Source organism: Pyrus communis, chromosome 5, assembly GCF_041283825.1.
Source record: "Pyrus communis isolate YQ-2024b chromosome 5, ASM4128382v1, whole genome shotgun sequence".
Taxonomy (NCBI): Eukaryota; Viridiplantae; Streptophyta; class Magnoliopsida; order Rosales; family Rosaceae; genus Pyrus; species Pyrus communis.
In genome coordinates, this window is record NC_142569.1 from 1,978,439 (window position 1) to 1,998,587 (window position 20,149).

General features: G+C 37.4%; 2 protein-coding genes and 2 pseudogenes across 3 annotated transcripts; all 4 read right to left on the minus strand.

Annotated features, from left to right (window-relative positions):
* Nucleotides 1-107: 107 nt before the first annotated feature.
* Nucleotides 108-4,140, minus strand: LOC137726630 (external alternative NAD(P)H-ubiquinone oxidoreductase B2, mitochondrial-like). Its single transcript, XM_068465570.2, has 10 exons — nt 3,850-4,140; nt 2,703-2,985; nt 2,413-2,619; nt 2,026-2,276; nt 1,676-1,898; nt 1,499-1,603; nt 1,081-1,350; nt 852-973; nt 570-689; nt 108-402 (listed from the first exon to the last, which is right to left on the minus strand). The coding sequence occupies exons 1-10, from the start codon at nt 3,936-3,938 to the stop codon at nt 312-314; spliced, it is 1,761 nt and encodes a 586-aa protein (XP_068321671.2). The 5' UTR covers nt 3,939-4,140; the 3' UTR covers nt 108-311.
* A 4,729-nt stretch (nt 4,141-8,869) lies between these two features.
* LOC137727014 (uncharacterized) lies at nt 8,870-10,023 on the minus strand (annotated as a pseudogene).
* Nucleotides 10,024-13,061: 3,038 nt separating this feature from the next.
* On the minus strand, nt 13,062-15,820 carry LOC137723963 (uncharacterized; annotated as a pseudogene). The gene is made up of 7 exons (XR_015962232.1): nt 15,576-15,820; nt 14,720-15,458; nt 14,403-14,591; nt 14,204-14,312; nt 14,065-14,123; nt 13,497-13,991; nt 13,062-13,416 (listed from the first exon to the last, which is right to left on the minus strand). The product of XR_015962232.1 is annotated as an uncharacterized LOC137723963 (transcript).
* Nucleotides 15,821-17,189: 1,369 nt separating this feature from the next.
* On the minus strand, nt 17,190-18,809 carry LOC137726864 (F-box protein At1g61340-like). The gene is made up of 4 exons (XM_068465819.2): nt 18,572-18,809; nt 18,104-18,403; nt 17,929-18,003; nt 17,190-17,834 (listed from the first exon to the last, which is right to left on the minus strand). Exons 2-4 carry the CDS (start codon nt 18,377-18,379, stop codon nt 17,562-17,564), a joined length of 624 nt encoding a protein of 207 aa, XP_068321920.2. The 5' UTR covers nt 18,380-18,403; nt 18,572-18,809; the 3' UTR covers nt 17,190-17,561.
* Nucleotides 18,810-20,149: the final 1,340 nt, after the last annotated feature.

A 20,149-nucleotide genomic window follows, 5' to 3' on the forward strand; every position in this document is an offset into this window, starting at 1 on the left:
CGCTTGACAAATCCTTTTGTTATCACTCGTCATAGTGTTTCAGCATATGTCGAAAACTATTGACATGAGTGCAATATGGTTTGAATAACGACAACAACCCCACCAAATGTTCGACTAAATTCTTATTTTATTAAAAAAACAGTACTGGTGAAATCATCTAAATCCACGAGAGACTGATAGGAAGTTACAACGGAGGAAGATCTGCTGCTGCTGCTTCAAGTAATTAATTCCTCGACGAATGATTTGAATTCGAAAACAAAACTTCTTAAATGTGCGTCCAAGTGTTTGTGAATTAATCGTCAGACGCCGGCTCAATTCAAATGCGACGAGTCCCTCCCAAAGATGAAACGCCTACCCCAGTCCGATACCACCAGTGCTCTGTTGCGCCAGCTCACTTGTTTGCTGAAACATTGTTCAAACGCAAATGCGTTACGAATGAAATCAATATTTTGATTTTTCTATGGTACAAACATGTATTAAATCGCTAACGCGCGATAATGTAACAGGACCCTAAAATATGTGTTTGTAACTTTGTATTGGAATATTTGAAATGGTAAAGTAAATAATACCTTGCATAAACAGAATACCAAAGCCACTGGGAGCTGTGGCCAATCGAAACCCAATCTCCGGGAAGCTGAGCTGCTGTCTGCTCTCCTCCCAACGGAGCAAACTGACCTAGATGCTTGTACCTTTACACAAGAATGAATCAGTCTATATGTTAACAACTGACCAAGACGTCGCTAAAAATATAGGGCCGTTTGATAATCATCTCGTTTTTTTGTTTAATTATCAAAGAAAGAAGGCACTAAATTTCTAGCATAAGAATCGTAATGCAGGGCTTTGAACGGTACCTAAAGGGATGGAACCGATGGCGACCTTCTCCACGGAACCTGAGAGGACCTTCAGGACTTTTCTCACACTTTTCCATACGATTGAAACATTTGGCAAGGTAGACACCTTGTTGAGCAGCAACCTGGAATGCGTGGCATTTAAGAGGCAAATAAGACATACAATATGTGGAGAAGACGTGCCCTTGATAACATTACTAATGTCGAAATGTTCATAAACCAAACCAAGTACCTGTCCTGTGGCTGGAAGATTTTTCATCTGGGAATCCACTTTGGAAAGAGCGGTCTTGAAATGTTCGATGTTCAGCTCCGCGTTTCCCTTTGAAACATCCGCTGTTTCCTTCAGAAGGTCAACCATATTCTTCATCTGTTTGCTCTTCAAATATAGCTCCACTTGAGGATACCTTTCACAGATATCCTTAATCACTTCTTGATACTCCTTGATTGTTAGTGTTCCTGAATTATCCTTGTCCGCCTTGCGGAATATGGAAGCAATATCCTCCTGAAAAGCAAACAGGCATTAAAAAAACAAACTAGACATATTGGTGGAAGATTTAAACAAAGAATTGATCCAGGTTATAGCAAACAGAGAATCAACAACCGGTTTATCGTATTGATTTAACGGAGAAACCAGTCAAATGTGCAGTTACCATGACTTTGCGCTGATTTATTGTCGCACAATCACCAATTGCATACACCTTGTCACAGCCCTCCACTCGCAGCCACTCATCAGTTGCCAAAGCTCGTCGATTGGCCTGATATTCAATTGAACTTCATAAGGCTTCTAGAGAGAGAAGTCAACAGCATCAATGAGAAGAGAAACACACCTGACCAACTTGAGCCATGAAATCCTTTATGAAAGGACGCGTTCCAATACCAGTTGACCAGAGTGCCATTCCGTAAGGCATGGCAGAAACTTCCCCGCCATTTTTCAGTTCTTTGGTAAAGATTTCTTTATCTGTTACTTTCACAACCATGGATCCTGTTTTCAGATCAATACCGTCTCTTTGAAATTTTTCTTCAGCAAAAGCTGTGATTCTTTTGTCAAACCTGCAAAAACACGAGAAGAATTCAATGATAATGAAGAAATAACTAACAGATATTGCTACATTCAATAACAAAATACTAGTTCCAAACAAATAAATAACAAAGGTTTAGATGTCAGTTCTTTACTAACATATTCAGAATATGATCTCCAGCTTCGAGAAGTGTAATTTTAACTAGTTCCTTGACCCCGGGATACAATTTGACCAAATCCTCATTGACATAATCATGAAGTTCTGCAGCAAATTCCACACCAGTTGGACCACCTCCAACAACAGCAAAATGAAGAATTCGCTTCTTCTCCTCATCGCTTACAGTTGGAAGGCTTGCTCTTTCAAAGCAGTCAATAACAGTTTTTCGAATTTTTTGAGCATCTTCTACTTCCTGCATGTAGAAGTAAATTTCCCGAGATTAATAAAACAAAGATGCATACATTCAACTAATCAAAACTCGATTCACAAGAGAAAATTTACCAGAATGTATTCTATTAGTACAAGTGCAGGGTTTACAAGAAAACTACCTTCAAAAAGTGGCAGTTCTCCATCACACCAGGAGTATTGAATGTGTTAACATTGGCTCCCACAGCTACAATAAGGTAGTCATAATCCACAACGAACTCTTCTTGTCCGTTCAAATTGTTTTCCAGATTAGATCGGCAATAGATTTTCTTGTTTTGTGCGTCGATCTTGAGGCACGCGGCTTCACTGAATTGAACATCTACATTTTTCTGTAAAAAATAAAAAATCATTCCAGTTAAATAATAAGTGATGGCAGCGAGAGATTCCGAAAACCCAAAGCAACAAGTATTACCTTTCTAACAATGTTTCGAATTGGTTCAACAATGCTGCGAGCTTCCACTGTGCCACAGGTAACACTTGGTAGCAGAGGGGTGAAGGCAAAGTAATTCCGAGGTGATATGACCTGAACCTCATAGTTGGGATTTTTCAGATTCCTTAAGAAACTAGTTCCAGCCCAGCCAGTTCCAAGTACGACGATCTTCTTTTTCTTATTTTCCCCTTGATCTATGCCAGGCGCGCTGCTGATCAGTTTTGGCTCAGAGTTTGCCTCAGCGTAAGCCACATAGCCGCCACCACTGCCACAAGACAAAACAAAAACATAATCAAATCATGTACCATATAAGATGCGAGCATACCAATAACAAAATCCAGTATTGAAACAAGTAAAAACGCGTAGTTTCAATCTAAACTTCCTAAATATGGGGCAAAATTGGATGAATCCCTGCACCTCGATTTTTTGATAGCCACGGAACCACCAACGAATTGGCTTTGGTTCATAGCTTGAACTAACAGGCCATAGCATCATCATTTTAAGTCAATGAAACAGTGTTAATCATGTACACATAAAATGCATGTTTTGAGTCGCGCCAAAATTGCCACCATAAGACATGAACTAATGCACCAAAGCATCCTTTTAATGGATGAATCTATGCATACTAATTCTGTTATATCAACAGAGGCGCCACTTTGGCGGCGGTTCATGAAACTCAATGTTTCAGATCGACGAAGTCCAATTTCCTCACAATTTCTTTAACTTACAGACTCAATTTTCCACATATATGAAATGAGTCCAAGAGACTTCCAATTTTAACTTACAGATTCAATGAGATCTGATCGACTACAGAGACTTCCAAAAAAATTGGAGACAAAAAAAGAAAAACAGTGCACATATTTTTCAGCATGCAATAAAACAGAGCAAATATTTTCCAATTAAAAAGCAATGATCGATGGAAATTAACAGAAAATAAAACAATCTAATAGAGCATAACATAGAGAAAAAAACTGAAAAAAAAAATCTAAATTTAGCAGTTTCGCTCATATTTTCAAATAAATACACAGCAATCGAACTGAATAGGCACAGATGAAGCGGATTGAACATGCAGAAGACGAAAGAGATGGACTCAGAGAGAGAGAGAGAGAGAGAGAGAGAGAGAGTAAACCTGACGGCGACGACGACGAGCATTTTGGAAGCCTTAGGATAGTCATGAAACGCTTTAGAAACTCGGTCGAAGAGAGCGAAACCTCGCATTTTCGGCGGTTTCAAGCCTTTCGGCGCTCAGATCCGCAGCCGAAAAAGCACAAAATGTAGAGAGAGAATCAGAAGGAGGCGGCGGCGGAGGAGGAAGAAGGGCAAGTTACAGAGAGATATTTAGAGAGAGAAACGCGGCTCATATATTGCAGGAATGCATGAGAGGAAAAAAGTGGAAGGCGTTTATATATGGAAATAAATTAAAAGACTCCGGAGAGGTTGGAGGCGACGGTTTCCAGCCTTGCTGGCGACTTGGAGCGCAAGGCAAAAACCCATGCCACGTGTGACGCGAATGCGAATCGAATCAAAACGGAGCGGTTCATTTGTAGGAGTTGGACACGTCTGCGGTGGTGGGCACGGACACCTCGAGGCTGCGCAGCTGTAATTTAGCATGCGGCCCCAGAATTCGCGGAGTAACACCAAATCTTTGACCTTTTTTTCTTTTTTATTGGTGCATACTAAATCTCGAGTTTATTTATTTCGAGAAAATTTTTTATTTTTATTTTTGAAATAGAAAGAGGAAGGAAGAGAGTGATAGAGAATGTGGAAATGGGAAGTTTTTTTTTTTTTTTTTAATTAAAGATATGTTATAATTACATGCAGATGAGGCTTTGAATAAAAAAAACAATAAAATTTGGTTGTGTGAAATTACATTTATGTCCCATATTTTTTATTCATGTTATGCTTTAATTGGAGGGTTAAACTGGTAATTTTATAGAATTTTGGTTGACAATAAGTGTTTTATTAATTAGTAGAGATTTGATTTAGTGAAGTTATATTATTTTGTCCAACATAATTCTCTCCAAATCCTTTTGGTGATGATTAGTGAATTGTGTATATTCATTATATATTGCGCAGTCATTTTTTGTCAAGTATTATTTATGTTTATTTTTAAATAAAAATATTTAAAATAATTTATAATTGTACGATATAAAATGAACTGACACGATTCACAAATTCTCGAGATCTTCACAGACAGGCTCTGGCGAGGATCCGGACTTTTATTTTGTGGCCTTTATTAGACTAAATCTCGTGGAATAGACCGAAGACATTTTGACCGGTTTTAGGAATATGCTTTGTTGTTTTCTGACACGTCGAGTATTTGACTTGTTACGTAAGCAAATAAGAGCACTTGAAAGGAAATTATTATTCTTCTTTTAAAACGAAGCATCCTCGAGCATCGCTCGAGTAGCGTTGTTGCGTAGGAGTTCATTTAGGAAGAACATTGAAGATGCTCTAAACTCTACAAAATAATTATGATTTTGAAAATAAAATTGACAAAATCTTTAATATGTTCAAAAGTCAGCTCCGTTTCAAAATGTAAAAGTAAACTTTCTTTGATCAGAAAAAAGAAGTAATATTTTTGTAAGGAAAATTAATAAAAATGATTTGAAAACTTTGAGTTTTAACGATAAAGACAAAATAAAGAATAAAGTGAGTGGTATCATGATTGAATTTTTAGTGTAAAATTGTGGTTTTTCGTTAAAGTGAACAGTACCAAGAACTTTTCGTTAAAATTCTCATTTTTATATACTTATTGTTAACCCCTTCCATTCCAAGATGTAAAAAAGGTAATTAGTTATATAGAGAGAGAGAGAGAGATATATATATATATTTTTTTTTTTTTTAACAAATGATATTATCTACACTAAGTGGGGGAGAAGTGAGCTTAGCCTCACAATAAACTAGCAATAATGTTGTTCAAATTCATATTTGACGAAAATCAAACCTAATACCTCTCATTTACTTAAAGAGGAATATCAGTTAGAGTTAGATTTGGTACAAACACCACCTTTTTATATTCTTTTAGAATCCTTCACTTTTAATGTGTTTTACTCTTTGGCTCGCGTATTTTTTAAGACACTCTTTCTTTCTTTCTTTTTCGGCCGTACACATGTTTGATCTGGCAGCTGTGGTATTGAAAGAGGACGGTACAAGCAAGATTACGATGCTTGCTTACAAACACTAAAATAATATGTCAAATGAGCATAAAGTTTTGGAAATTTGTTGGGACTCGTTGGTTGTTCAACCCAAATTTGCATGTGATAGTTTGATGTGTTAAAAGGCATGTGACCTGCCAACCTTTATATAAGATACTCCTACATGTCAAAAGCATGAAGAATATGCCTTCATCAAACCATTCATTTTTCCTTGCTGATTCTCTTTGCCATACCAAATAAGCCGGACCAACTTCATAATATAACGTCACGTTTGGTGTCTGGAATCGAGGAGGGGGACTTCTATTAGGTGGATGTAGTCACATCTCGTGTCAATGATAGAGTATCACATTTTAGATTCTTGTTACACGATCTTATATTATTGACACAAGACGTCACAGTAACGGTGTATTCGTGTTATACAAGTTTTTCTTCTAGAATTTGGTTTAAATATAAATGCCTACTAGATTCAACCCAATTCTAGACACCAAACAAGACTTAGAGAATTGAATTTAAATTTTTCGGTCCCATTAAAGATGACCTAATTGATATGAATTATCCAATATTAATAATTCATATGCATCTACCCTTTCTTGTATAACTAGGCTTCACCATTATGCCAATTTAAGCTGAACAAGAAACTGGACTATAGCCCATTAGAAGCCCACTTTCTATTTGAAGAGGCCCAACTAGATCATTTGGAACCAACTTACATGCATTAGTAACCAACTTACGTGTTATAATCTATTACGTAGTTTGGTTATATATTGTTGCAGTATCTTTGTAACAGATAATGCTAAGAGACCAAATTATTAAATTAAATTTGTAAACCGAATTATATGTTACCAGTAAGAAATAAGTACGTTAAACGACACTTAATTAATAATCAAATCTTCTATAAACACATCATTTCGTTCAATTAACACATTATGATTTAGTAAATATTAATTTCATTATTAAATATTTGATGTATAAAATGATTTAATAAATGGATCTTGTGGAGTATAAAAGTTAATGCTAAACATTGATGATGTTGGCTGATCTTTGATATCTTCCATAAGTACCATTGAATTCTCATTTATTTTGATTGATATCAAAACTTTCCAACTTTCCCACAAAATGCAACTCACACAATGCAACTTTTGTATTCACAAGGCAATGAATTCGGTGAATAATGAATATACATATACATATACGTATACATATATATTTAATACTATTATATTATATACTATTCGGTTCGGATTCGGGGACGGATACGGATGAGTGACTCCTATAAGTTAAAACCAAATCCAAAACCATAACCAAATAATATTCATAGTTTTTTCCCATATCCAAAATATACCTGATTTTTCATATTCAAATCCAATCCATTCGGACGGTTATCCACGAATATCAGGTTTAACAGTTACAATTGTCATCCGTAGGCATGTTAGACATTCCAACCAACGAGAAAAACTTGTGTGGGACTTTACTTGCCACAAAACTTTGCTAAGTGACAGTACAATCCAATCAAAATTCACCACGTGACAAGTCTTAAATATTATCTTTTATTATTTTTCTTTAATATTTAAAACTCTCATAATTATGTTTCCTATTAATTGATATACACCATAAGATTAATTTAAGATTTCATTTTTCCTCTGATCTCCTCCGTCTCCCCCTTTTTCTTCACAAATTTTCTCTGCCGGCTACTTCCCCCACCCTGTGCCTTTCCTTCCTTCATAAGAATAATGGTGAAAAAATTAAACTATCCTCTCCATCTATACTGAAATGAAAATATGATATATATATATATATATATATATATATATATATATCTATCCTAACATAGACTTGATGTTTAACAAACTTTGTCTGTTCCTTTTTTTCTTTTTCTTTTTTTTCCCTCTTCTCATTCTCTCTCATTTTTCTTCCCCAGTTTTCTCTGCCGTGTGCAGTCTTCTACCCCCTCTTTGTTTCCTTTCTTCATAAGAATATGGGGCAAAAACAAAGTCATCTTCTCCAACTATCATGAAAAGAAAAAAAAAGAAAAAAAAAAGGAAAATCCAAACACGTACTTTTTTTTTTTCATTGGCCAACAGCTCGTCCTGTTTTATATATCTCTGAGTTGTGATTTGCGTATTTATGTTTCTCCTCTAAAGGATTAGAATATTTTGTAGCAAACTCTAAATACAATCTTGCATACTCACTCCATACTATCGAGTTTATCTTTTCACAATTTATTGGTTATCCTTCACTTTATTTTGGTTGAAGTACAACTATTTTGGTTGATTATCCATCTTTAACATGATGGTAGAAGTGGACGGCAAAACAAACGTACTAGAGGGAAAATTTAGGAAGAAAAAGGGTTGGGGGGGGGTGGGGAAAGAAAAAAATATACATCATTGGATTGTAGTGCCACTCAGCAAAATCCAGTGGCAAGGAAAGCCCCACACAAGTTTTTCTCTCAACCAACATCTCAAAACACTCCAATTTTCACAATCTCAAAAAAATAAAAAAATAAATAAAATTTCCCTACAGATATGGACATAGTTAAATTAACTAAAATGATATGCTCAATTTTTCCTTTTTTTTTTTTTTTTTTACACAATATTATCTACATTGAGGGAAATGAGATGAGCTTAACCTTGCAATAAGCTATCAATATTATTTACATTAAGGGAAAGGAGGTGAGCTTAACCTTGCAATGAGCTATCAATAATGTACTACTAGACCGTAGTATTAAGTAGCAACGACATAAGTGATTTTTGAATTTATCTACAGTAAATTATTTTAATCATTTCGCGAAAAATATGTGAACATTATTATTAAACGGCCACATCAACTACTACATGACTACCATTTTAAGGGTATTTTTTTAAACCAACTCATCTACTTAACGAGTGTATGGCAGATTTTTCACGAAAGAACTTAAATATTTACGTTAGACAAAGTTAATTAAGATTAAAATAATAGTTATGCCAATCTCATGACTCTTTCTGTTTAAAAGCCTTTAAATTAATTTGATGTTGATTACTGTGCATAAAACAAGAAAACATAATCCATCTTTTTTTTTTCTTTTTTTTTTGGAACAAAAAACATATCCATCTTGTATTGATATTAATCTCATTACCAATCCACCACTAGCTGAACCTAAGCTCGCCGTCAAACTGCCATTTGTCGTCGCAAAATTCATTGTTTTCTCGTCGGAGATATATCAATCTCTATCAAATTCTCTTCATCGTGATCGTGATCAACCCGAAAATCCAATTCGCCTCTCTTTGAATTGCCGTCCAGAGCAATCTCGATCAGCCCTTCTCTATCATCCTCCCACCGGAAACACATCGCATCCGGCGAGTCCCACACTCCGGGCACCGAAAACCCACCATCCGACGAGCTATCCGAGTCCGACTCCGGGTAACACAGCGACAACGAAGGGTGCTTCACAAGACCCAGAACTTGGTTTCCATCCTTTCGATTCGAGTCCGGATCGTTTCCATTCGGATCCACCTCATCTTCTTCACCTTCGTACTCTTCATAAATGACCTCCAGTGGCGCCTTCACGTTCCACTCGACGAACAAGTCTTCGAAGCACGGCTTCGGGTCGAAACCCGCTTCACTTTCGGAGTCTGTTTCAGATTGGTAGTCCAAAAATCTTTGATCTTGGTCCTCTTGCAAACTTGGGATTTGTTCTTGGACTCCATTGCAGTTTCCCCTGTTTTCTTCGCTTTCGAGCAGAGAGCGATTGGTTTCCTTTTCTTTTAGCTCATCGCCTTCCGTTTCGATTCTCTGAACTGCGCCGAGGCGGAGAATCGAGAGGAGGAGAAATCCAGTGATGATCAGGACCGGCGAGAAAATGATCTGGAGGAAATGGTTGGGGAAGTAGAGGAGGATCAGAGCGCAGAGAGCGACAATGCTGGAAAACAGAGGGCTTGAGGAAATTGAAGCACAAAAGTTGGTCATGGTTTCGGAAAGTAGTAAGTTTGGAATGGAAGTTATGGAATTGGATTCCCAGATGATGAGACTCGCATTTTCTTCCATGAAAATATGTGGTCTTTCTTTATCAAGAGAAAGCAAAAACAAATTCCATTGGAGGTGGAAGAAGATAAAAAAGACTGAGGGAGGAGGAGGAGAGATGGATTGAGAGTGTCGGCTTTGGAAGAGGATTGGGTTGTGGGGTTTTAGAGTTTTAGAGGTTTTTTTTTTCTTTCCGAAAAGTGTAACGTTAGAGAGATCAACTATTTAAATTAAATTTCGTAAATTATATAACATGGTTGTTCATAATCGGATTTATTATTTAAGTGCTAATTAACGTTCTTATTTTTTATTAGTAATACATCACATGGTTTGCTAATTTGATCTAAATAATTGGCCTATCTAACATTACTGTTTTGGGAAAGGAACGTGAATAGGAGGAAGAGTTTCATATATCGTAGATAGAAGTCTTGCATTATGTCAATTTTAATTTACCATAAAGTTTGGATTCAAATGTTATGTTGGAGTAAAATATAACGTGTTTCTTTTCGAATACGTCAAAAAGCTAAAACATAATTTCAATCGAAAGTGAAGCTCATGTCAACAACAAAAGATGATATTCAAGCAAAATAATTTTTTTTTAAGTATCCAACTACTTATATTATAATATTTAATGTACCAAGCTGTATTTCTGGTACATTAAAAAATCTTTTCCTAGGAGAGGAGATGAAGTGTCATTCTAACATGTAAGTGGTAGCTTGATATGCATTTACCAAGGTGACCTTTATCCCATAAAATCTAAGGGTTAGAGATCAACCTTAAAAGATGTATATAATTATTTGCATTCATGAATTTAATCTGTCACGTTCACTTAATCAGTTCACAAGGTCACCACCAATCATCCGATACATCAAACTAGTCCTTTTCCATTTTAACTATAATTGTATTTCCGTCGTATCATTTTTACATTACAAAATAATACGACGAATTTACTGATACAATAACAAGTATCGTTATTTTATTCAACGCTATATTCAAAGTTCATAAAATATCAATCATCTCGTCTAAATACTAATGACAAGTAATGGGGATGTGATGTGCCTTAAAACTAATGACAGTGCTTTGAAAGATAGGAAACCGATTCAATGCCATCCTCAAGTTATGGCCAAATGACATTGCATGTCGCTTTCTTGGCCTTAAAGTTAAATCAAAGGGGGTGTTCGTTAGATGCCATAAAGGCTGAAGCAACTTATATTGCACTGCTTGCCATCCCAATTATATGATTGGAAACCAAAATACCATAAATTCTAACAAAATTCGTAAAGGAAACTATAATTGGTAATTCAAAACAATCGTCGTGCTCTCTCTCCAACTGAAGAGTGCAATAACTTTTTTTTGAAATACGGAGTTAGTTAACAGACTGACCGTTCTACCAATGAGCTAAAGAGTGACAATCGACTTAAGAATGCCTGGTTCTCGTTCAAAATTATGTGAGGGTTAACACTTAGCTAATTAGTGGATAGATTTTTCAATGTGCCAAAAACACGGCCTGGTACACCAAGTAATAATACAGTTGGTTGGAAACTTGAAAAAAATAATTTTTAACTAATTGTAATATGATACTTGGTGTACCAGAACGTGTTTCACGCACACTAAAACACAATGAATTCTAACAAATTTGTTAACGAAACTATTATTGATATTTCAAAACAATCGTCAGGCACTCCTACCAACTGAAGAATGCATATGACTTTTCTGAAATGGAGAGTTAGTTAACACCCGACCGTTTTACCAATGTGCTAAAGAGTAACAACGGAACTAAGAATCCCGACTCTCGTTCACAGAAATATGTGAGGGTTAACACATTGCCAATTAGTGGAGAGATTGCATAATAAATACAATTGGTTGGAAAATTTAAAAAATTAATTTTCAACTAATTGTATTATGACACTTAGTTAGTCGTGTTTTTAACACATTAAAAACGATGTTAAGGTGGTATGGTAATGGGAATCCACTTTGGTTAGTATGCATGTGCAACTGCTGGTAAAGTACTGGTGTACCCAAATTTTTTATAGTGCTGCAAAGGCTAATTGGAAAAGACAGGAGAGAATGGAGACTTCTTTTTTCGTGTTCTATAACATCTAGGTTTGATTTGACCTGAAACTTGTCAACCACTAAATCCTAACTTGACTTGGAAGAAAATAATGCAGGCGTTGTGATTGGAAGTGAAACGACATTAATATCAACTAATCAAGAGAGTTTTTAGTGTCCGAATATGCGGTGGAACATCACACGTTATTATATAATTAAAGGAATTATTGGGGAAAAAAAAATCTCGAATTGTATAATAACATATGGTGTACCATTCAATATCCCGAGCACAATGAAGAACCTCTCCAACTTTTACCAAAAAAAAAAAAGAACCTCTCCAACCAAAGGATGCTCCTCAGCTCTGATATTGTATGCATGTATGGGGGATTAATGGAGATACATGATATAATTGAGTGAAACAATATATGAGAGAGATGCTTACATAGTTCACACTTGAAAATTCAATGGTTATTTTTTTACATTATAAACGATATTGTAAAGAAGATGAATATTTAAATTCGAAACACAATCCACCGCTTGCATTGAGTATTGCTTTGTTCTTGAGTTCTTTAACCCAAAGCAATAATTCTTTCTCTTGGTCATTCTATGTGCTTCAACATTGGAAACCCGATGCATATCGAAATTTTAGAACTTTGGAATTTCCAAGTAGGTTCCAATTTTTCAATACTTTGAAAAAAAAATTTGGATTTGAGAATTTCAAGCCTTCCAAAGTCGAAAATTACCGGATCATAACAGGGTGAAATCAAAATTTCAATCCAATTTGCACACCTATCTAAAATCTAAACTCTAAACCAAGCTTTTAGATGCTTGAGTGTTCTTTTCAATGTCGATCACTTCTAGCTAGTTCGATGGGAAAATGAAACGACAGTGGAGCTGCTTCCGGTTGTGGCAGACAACGAATATAACGCGACCAATTCAAAGGTTGAAATCCAAATGAAATGGGCCTCATCACATGGTTTGGGACCCTTCAATTTCAAGACCAAAACAACCGCATCAGCTTTTGGCGATTCTTATTAACCACACCACTCACAAACACTTTTTGGTTGTCACAAAGCGCTTTTAGCACTTCCGCAAGCAGTGCCCGGCACGACTTAATTTTACTTGAGCATCATTATGATATCATAACGTGATTTTACGTTAATTGTTGATGAAAGAACCAAAATGCAGTCAGAGTCATATACAACCTAGAGTTGAAAATCCCTCCCTCGAAATCTTACAAGCTATCATGCTTTGCAAGAAGCAGCAGTTCATGAAACCCAATCTACCTTCTAGTTCTTCCTGTTTTGTGAATAGTCTGTCCGGAGGGGTAGCCTAAGGCGTCAAGAAGGTGTCAAGATGATGACCGTCAAATCTTTATAGCAGTCAGTAGTAGTACCCCGGCCTAGGAGGGTAATGGCCTCCATGATATGAAGTGTTAACAGGAGGAACATGTCCATACTGAGGACCAGGAGCTGGAGTTCCATATGGTAAGCCTGAATCACAGCCAATCACACAATGAGCATAGTATAAAGCATCTAAAGATACACGTAACGATAATTTACAATGAAGTTACCTCCATGTGCAGGTGGGGAAGGATTGGGAAGAAATGTAGGTGCTATTGGAGCCCAGGGAGCAGCACTTCTGGGATCTCCAGCACCACCAAGATGTCCGTAAGCATTGCCTGTGAAAGAAGTTGTCGCACTGCCTACTGGATAAGCTCCACTGGTACTACTACCGTAGGGGTTAGTGGGGGCACCTGGTCGTCCATAACTCTGGTAATGATCTGTAACTCCCCTAGGAACACCACTGTAACTGCCCGAGTAGCCATAAAAGTTCCAGAAGGGTTAACAGCCCTTGCAGCAGGCGAAGGAATAGGATATGGCTGCACCACGGTCATCCTAGGTGCAGGCGGAGGAATTGGCGGCACAAGACTTTGCCCATAATTTGGTGAGAACGTAGGAACAGAGCTTCCAACAGAATACGTATTAGAGTTATTGCTTGCGAGTGACCACTTCATCTCATCCAAATATCTCTGTGACTCTTCCCTGTTGAGTTCTACAAACATAGCCTTATAGAAGAAAACAAGAATTAGCCACAACACAAATAGTACAATCAAAGTGTGCTGTTTGTCAGTAATTTACCACGTCGAAGTACTCATCTGAACCACGCATATCCTTGCTGACAGGTAAAACAAAATTGGCTGCCAAAAATATAACCCGCCTCTTAAATATAACAACATGATAAACATTAGAAGAACAAAGATGGTGGAGGATCCATTACCTAACATATTATTTACTGCTTCAACAGGGACCTCCTTTCCCATTTCTTCCATTATTTTCTTGGAATGAACACTCAGCACTTCGGGGCTTGGGAACACCACAACAGCAATCTGGAATTGAAAATTAAAACACAAAATTACCCATATGGTTAAGTAAGCTGAATACAAATCTTTCCATATAAATTTACACACGTAGCTTACCTTCCGGAAGAAAACAAATGGCTTAAGTTTACGTTTACGAGCACTCTTGTATACATTTGTCTGATCAATTATGTAATTGCGAGGTGTGGTGGCTGCTCTGGATAAAAGGACATTAAAAATATCAGTCGCTCGATTCATCAGGAGATCAAATCGTTCCCCATAATTGTTCTTGCGCAAAAGCCCTGGCACCTGCACACAGTTTCACACCCTGCAATTAAATACTGGTCGATAAAACAAACACCACTAGAAGCTCTCTAGTGAGTGCACTAGAATGGCGAAAACAAAATAAAACAAGAACATTAAACAATCGCACACACCTTCATTTGATCGAGAATTAAATTTGCCCCAAGCAAAATATAACGCTTCTCAGGATGCTGCTTCATCCATTTCTCTGCCCAAGTAGTCTTTCCAGATGCAGGCAAACCCACCATCATAACCACTTCACAAGCCCTCGGGTCCGAAAAAGCAGGTCCCATCACTGCATTTCCATCCTCAAGTGCACATGCCCAAGGCTTAAAACCCTCTTCAGCAACAAGTCCATCTTCAACACTGAACTGCAACTCCACGACCACATTTTTCAACAAAACATGAGGGAAAAACCCCGACTCCCATTCCATCTTCCCCGCCGCAGTATCCACCCCTGAATCGCCCAAAACCTTAACCTCGAAAAACGTTGCTCGACCCAACCATTTCCCATTCTTATAGAACCCAATGGAAGCAAGAGATTTATCCTCAAGATCAACAGCACACACTATGGTATCGCCAAGACCAAACTTCTCACCATAATCCGAAAAGTTGCTATTATACGAGAATTTTCAGGTGCCCCCATACCCAAAGCCGAAGGCTGTTTCCCCAAGGCTCCCAACCGCATCATCCCCTCTCGAAATTCCGAGTCGGCATAGATGCTGCTGATCAGGCTTAGTATCCTCCATGTCCACCGATTGAAAAGACACGATCTTGTAATCCCCACATTCGCTCAAGCTCCGGACCAGCAATAAGCAAAGCCCTGATCGCAAAGTGCAGATCCTCGACGCTCATTGCCCTCTATTACAAAATCTTACCACAAAAAAAAAAAAAAAAAAAAAAAAAAAAAACCAATTCAATTCCTCAATCGCAGCAACTAAATTTTTAGGGCTTAGGGTAACGACAGAGGAAAATTCAAATTCAAAATACCTAGGGCACAGTCGGCGCGATTGAGCACTACGCGCTGCTTCCGGCTTAGGGGTTCTGAAGACGACGAGCAGGACGAAACGTCGTCGCCGGCGACCCTGGCCTTCTTCAGGGCCTCCTGCGGTTCGTCTTCACTTGGAGAAGCTTCGAGTTTCGCTGAGGCCATTAGAGAGAGTACAGAAAAGAAACGGTACGGATATATGAGAGAGATAAAACGCGCGAAACGAAGACGGTTATGTCAGATTTTTGGTTAATTGGCGTTGTATTTATAGGTGTCAGAATTTGTATTTTGGGTTGAATAATGGCGGTGGAAATTTTCTGGGCCTAAGATTTGAAACAGACTTAAAATTTTGGGCTTTGTAAAATGGGCTGCATATATGGGCCTTCCATTTGTATTTGTATCGCGGACTTCTTTCGTTTTGTTTTTTTTTTTTTTTAAAATTAGTTTTTTTTTCTCTTGGTTCGATATTTCTTTGATAATGGTTACGGATATTATCACTACTCGAAGTTTAAATATCTATTTCCCTCCTTTCCTCCTTGCTCACTAATACTATACTTTTTTTACTTTAACTATAAAAACAAAATAATGTTTGTACAAACTCCATGGAGCAACTACATAAAGGTCAACCTAAACTTGTCTATGATCAACCCGACTTAAAACCCGATTGGCTAGTGAGAATTTCATCAAAACCATTCTGACTCTATTTGCCATCAACCTAATCATTTATTGAGTTGAGTTAGATTGACGTTGTACCCACTCATGTAAACCCAAACACCTAATTTGTAGCCCAAAATTGCTTAGAACATTATTGATCAAATTCACATTTTAAAAGCTACGTGTAAATTTGAGATGAGAATTGAATAACAAGGTGACAGAGTTGAAAAACAAAGCGACTCTGTTTAATTTAACGTCACCTGCTCAACTTAAATTTTCTTATAACGCACTTAATCATTTTAATATCTTATTTAGTCACAAGTCTACGCAACAGGACTTTTAACATACAGTATTATTGTGTGACTCCATTAGCACGTGATTGCACACGTTGAAGCTTCCCTTCTTTTTTGCCCATATTCGGATGCTTTTCTTACGAACTCTAAAAGGAAATGCAAGTCATAGCAATTAAAACAAGATATTTTATCGGAAAGCGTTATGAAGACATTTGAACCAAACCAGCCTTACTTTCATTGGAAGAATGATTTAATTAGAACAGCTAAAATTTAGGCAATGTCCACATACACTCCGTACAGCCGATATAGTAAATTCCCAGTTCCCACCAATTGCTCTAAACAACATCCGCCCACTGATGATGTCCCAATTCCCAAAATTTGATCACACCGTCGTCATCAAATTCATATTTTAAAAGCTAGTTCAATCTTACGATCAAAAATTAAATAAATATAAAAAACGTAAATAAGTATAAAGAATAGCCCAATCTTTTATAAAAAACGTAAATAAATGTGACGAATTTTCAAGCCTAACATGTGGATAACAAAACAAGAAAATATGAAACACATGTGTCCATTTAGCTTTACACGTGAAACAATCTGTTTTGATACTATAAAGAAAGTTGAACTTAAACCGTAAAGCCAATATTTATGAAATAAGAAAGACCTAAGTGCATGAAAACATCATTTCATTTCATAAAAAACACAAATGTTGTACACATTCTACATTCATTATCCGAGTGGGAAGGGCACAAGATTAGCCCTTAACAAACAACTTGTGAATAGTGGAATCTCTCTCTCTCTCTCTCTCTCCCTCTCTCTCTCTCTCTCTCTCTCTCTCTCTCTCTCTTCAAAACATGTACAAAAAGAGATGAACAAGCAAGTTTATGGTCTTCAATGATAGCTTTGAAGAAACTGCTTGCGACAATATATTTCTCTGTTATGCACATACTCTGCAGCTTTCGATCTTTACCTAATCGACGAAAACTATGAAATCACAAGTATGAGTTGTATTTACAGTACCCACATTGCATATTTGCAGACTCACTCATCGTCTTCCTCCATGAACAGCCCTTTTCGAGTCCCCTGCTCCTCCTCCTCCTCCTCGTCCCACGAGGCAAACAAGTTCACAGACAACCCAGCAAGCTTCTTCCCGTTAGGCAACTTCCTGTGCATCTGCCTCCACTGTTTCGGAGCATTCGGAGCTTCAATGTCGTCCAGGCAGCAGTTGGAATCTGAGAAATCGATGGCGGTTCGGAAAGCTGGGGTTTTCGAAGGCGTGCTGTAAGCGAAATGACATTGCTTAGCAATCAGAGTCTGCGATCGCACAGTAGGAAAGATCAAAATCAATGCCAGTTGCTAAAACAAATAAAAATCAATTACTCAAGTTAATTGAACTGATTAGACTCACCACTTCTCTAATTGCTTTCGATACATGGAAAAGCTGCTTCAAATCATCGTGATCGACTCCACACACAATCTTCAACTGCAATGCACAAAAATAGTAACATGATTAGCAACGAATTAAATCGAAATCGATTTTGCATTGATTTTGCAATCGGAAAAATTGAGAATTTGGGGCTAACCAGAATCTCCTGAGGCAAAGCTTCTAGAGCGGATGAGGCGGCAGTTTCCGACTCCCAAATCATCTCCCCACTCCGCTGCTTCTTCAATGGAGTCTTGGGATACAAATCAGCCGGCGAATCCTCCTCGCCATTGTTAGAAATCCCAATCCTCTTCCTCCCCAAAGCTCGCGTGTACTTCACAAACCCTAACTCCACCGTCCCCTCCGCCTCCGCCGTCACTCCGCCGGCACCGCGCTTAGATGTCAAGCAACTCTTGCACTTCCTTCCCAACGCCATTTTGCACCAATCAATCAGTAATCCCTAAATCCAAAAACAAAAATCGAGTCAGACAACAAACAACAGTAAAAAAACAAAAAAAACAAAAAAACAAGAAAAAAGCAGAATCTATTGAAACCAGATTCTGAAAGTTTCTGAAAATTTCTAAAATCTAGAGAAAGTGAAAATCCAAAAGCACAGAGAGTAAGAAACCTTGTGTTAGATTAAACCTAGATTCGAGCCTTGTTCACACTATCTCTTTCTCTCTCTAGACTTTCTCTCTCTTCTGTGTGTTTTTGCCGTGGAATGGAAACAGAGAAACCGATTTTTCCACCAGTAGAAGGAGGCTTTTGGATTTTATACACGGAGCGAAAAGATTATTTTTTTATTATTTTTTTTAAAAAGCGAAAACTGGTAAATTCTACGCGGTTCGCGGAATCGACTCGAACTTTCTGTGAAAAGTATCTCGGGTTCCTGTAATTTATCCTTTTGGGCAGTTAAAAAAAATTGAAAAAATAGGAGGGTAAGCAAAACTAGCCGTTGAGCGGACACGCGGAGGAGGGAGAGCGCAGGTAGGAAGCTGCACCGGTGCCGCCATGGGTGATGACATGGCGATGTGGTCGGTCCGAGTCGGCTGTGTCGGTAGCTTTCTTAGCACGTTGGGTTGGGGTTAAAATAAAGTGACAGTCTCATGATCTCATCTGGTGGTGGAGTTTTCTTGACTCGTTTGTGGCGTGACATGTGTGTGTATGATGTCGATGGACGGTGAGGATTTTATGTTTTTCTAATTTATGACTGGTGGTGGGCCTCGTTTGACTGAGGATTAGAGATCTGTTGGCTGACGGCTGTTGCATTAGCAGCAGCAACACGTACACGTCAAAACCGTGGACGCGTCAAATACGAAAAGCATGTTTGGTTATTAGTTGCAACTTGCAAGAAGTTCATACTTATCCCTTGACGTAGGATTTTGTTTTTAACCCAATATTTTCCTTTACGAACATTCGTAGATGGATCATGGTGTCGCTTGACCAAGACTTTAACGAATTTTGTCGTTTCGTATCGTTTTAACTGGTCATGCAAGAAATGATCATTTCTGATAGTAAAATACGATAAACGATATTTTTTTAGATTCTTAACGAATGGCATGATATCAACCTAACTTGTTAATAAGTAAATCAGGAATTTGTTATTTTCATATCATTTTCTATCGAGTTAAGAACTTCTTTAGATAAAAAGAAATGCATATGAATTTAGAAATAATTAGTTTTTAAATCGCAATCATTGTGTCATGAGGAGTGTTTGAGTTAGAAGTAACTAGCAAGACTTGAGGAGGCCAAAAAAGTCGGGAGCTAGCAAAAAAGCATGTCATTTTCCGTCGAAGACAAAAAAAGCCACAAGGGAACAACAATTAGTCTGCTTACATTTCGTAAATTTGAGAAATCAGAAACTAGATTTGAGGTCGGTGTTGCATTGAGTTGTTACCGGGCAGCTTAGTGGTTAGGGACAAATTTTATATCCATATTCCATAAAGCATGTTCTAATTCAATTTCTGACGCTTGTAAATATATGATGATAGCCAAGAGAGATTGAAATGTCAGTATGTAGATTGTCGTAGCAAAATCACCAGCTGATTCTTTTTTTTTTTAGAAAAAAAACTGTATCACATAACAAAAGTATGTATTAGATAAATAAATAAATAAAAACTTATTTTTTGAAACGCTCACTGAAACTCACTTCAATCTCACTTCTCATGAAATTAGAAGACGAAAAAAAATGTAAAAAAATTGAGGA

Bases quoted from the DNA above. Each gene is read 5' to 3' on its own strand.
- LOC137726630 (XM_068465570.2), bottom strand. From the start codon at position 3,938: ATGCGAGGTTTCGCTCTCTTCGACCGAGTTTCTAAAGCGTTTCATGAC. The intron at 2,277-2,412 runs GTAGTTTTCTTG...TTCTACATGCAG, and splicing joins AGAACTGCCACTTTTTGAAG to GAAGTAGAAGATGCTCAAAA. The intron at 1,351-1,498 runs GTAACTGCACAT...TTTGCTTTTCAG, and splicing joins TAAATCAGCGCAAAGTCATG to GAGGATATTGCTTCCATATT.
- LOC137726864 (XM_068465819.2), bottom strand. From the start codon at position 18,379: ATGGCGTTGGGAAGGAAGTGCAAGAGTTGCTTGACATCTAAGCGCGGT. The intron at 18,004-18,103 runs GTTAGCCCCAAA...TGTGCATTGCAG, and splicing joins CTTTGCCTCAGGAGATTCTG to TTGAAGATTGTGTGTGGAGT. The intron at 17,835-17,928 runs GTGAGTCTAATC...GTGCGATCGCAG, and splicing joins CGAAAGCAATTAGAGAAGTG to ACTCTGATTGCTAAGCAATG.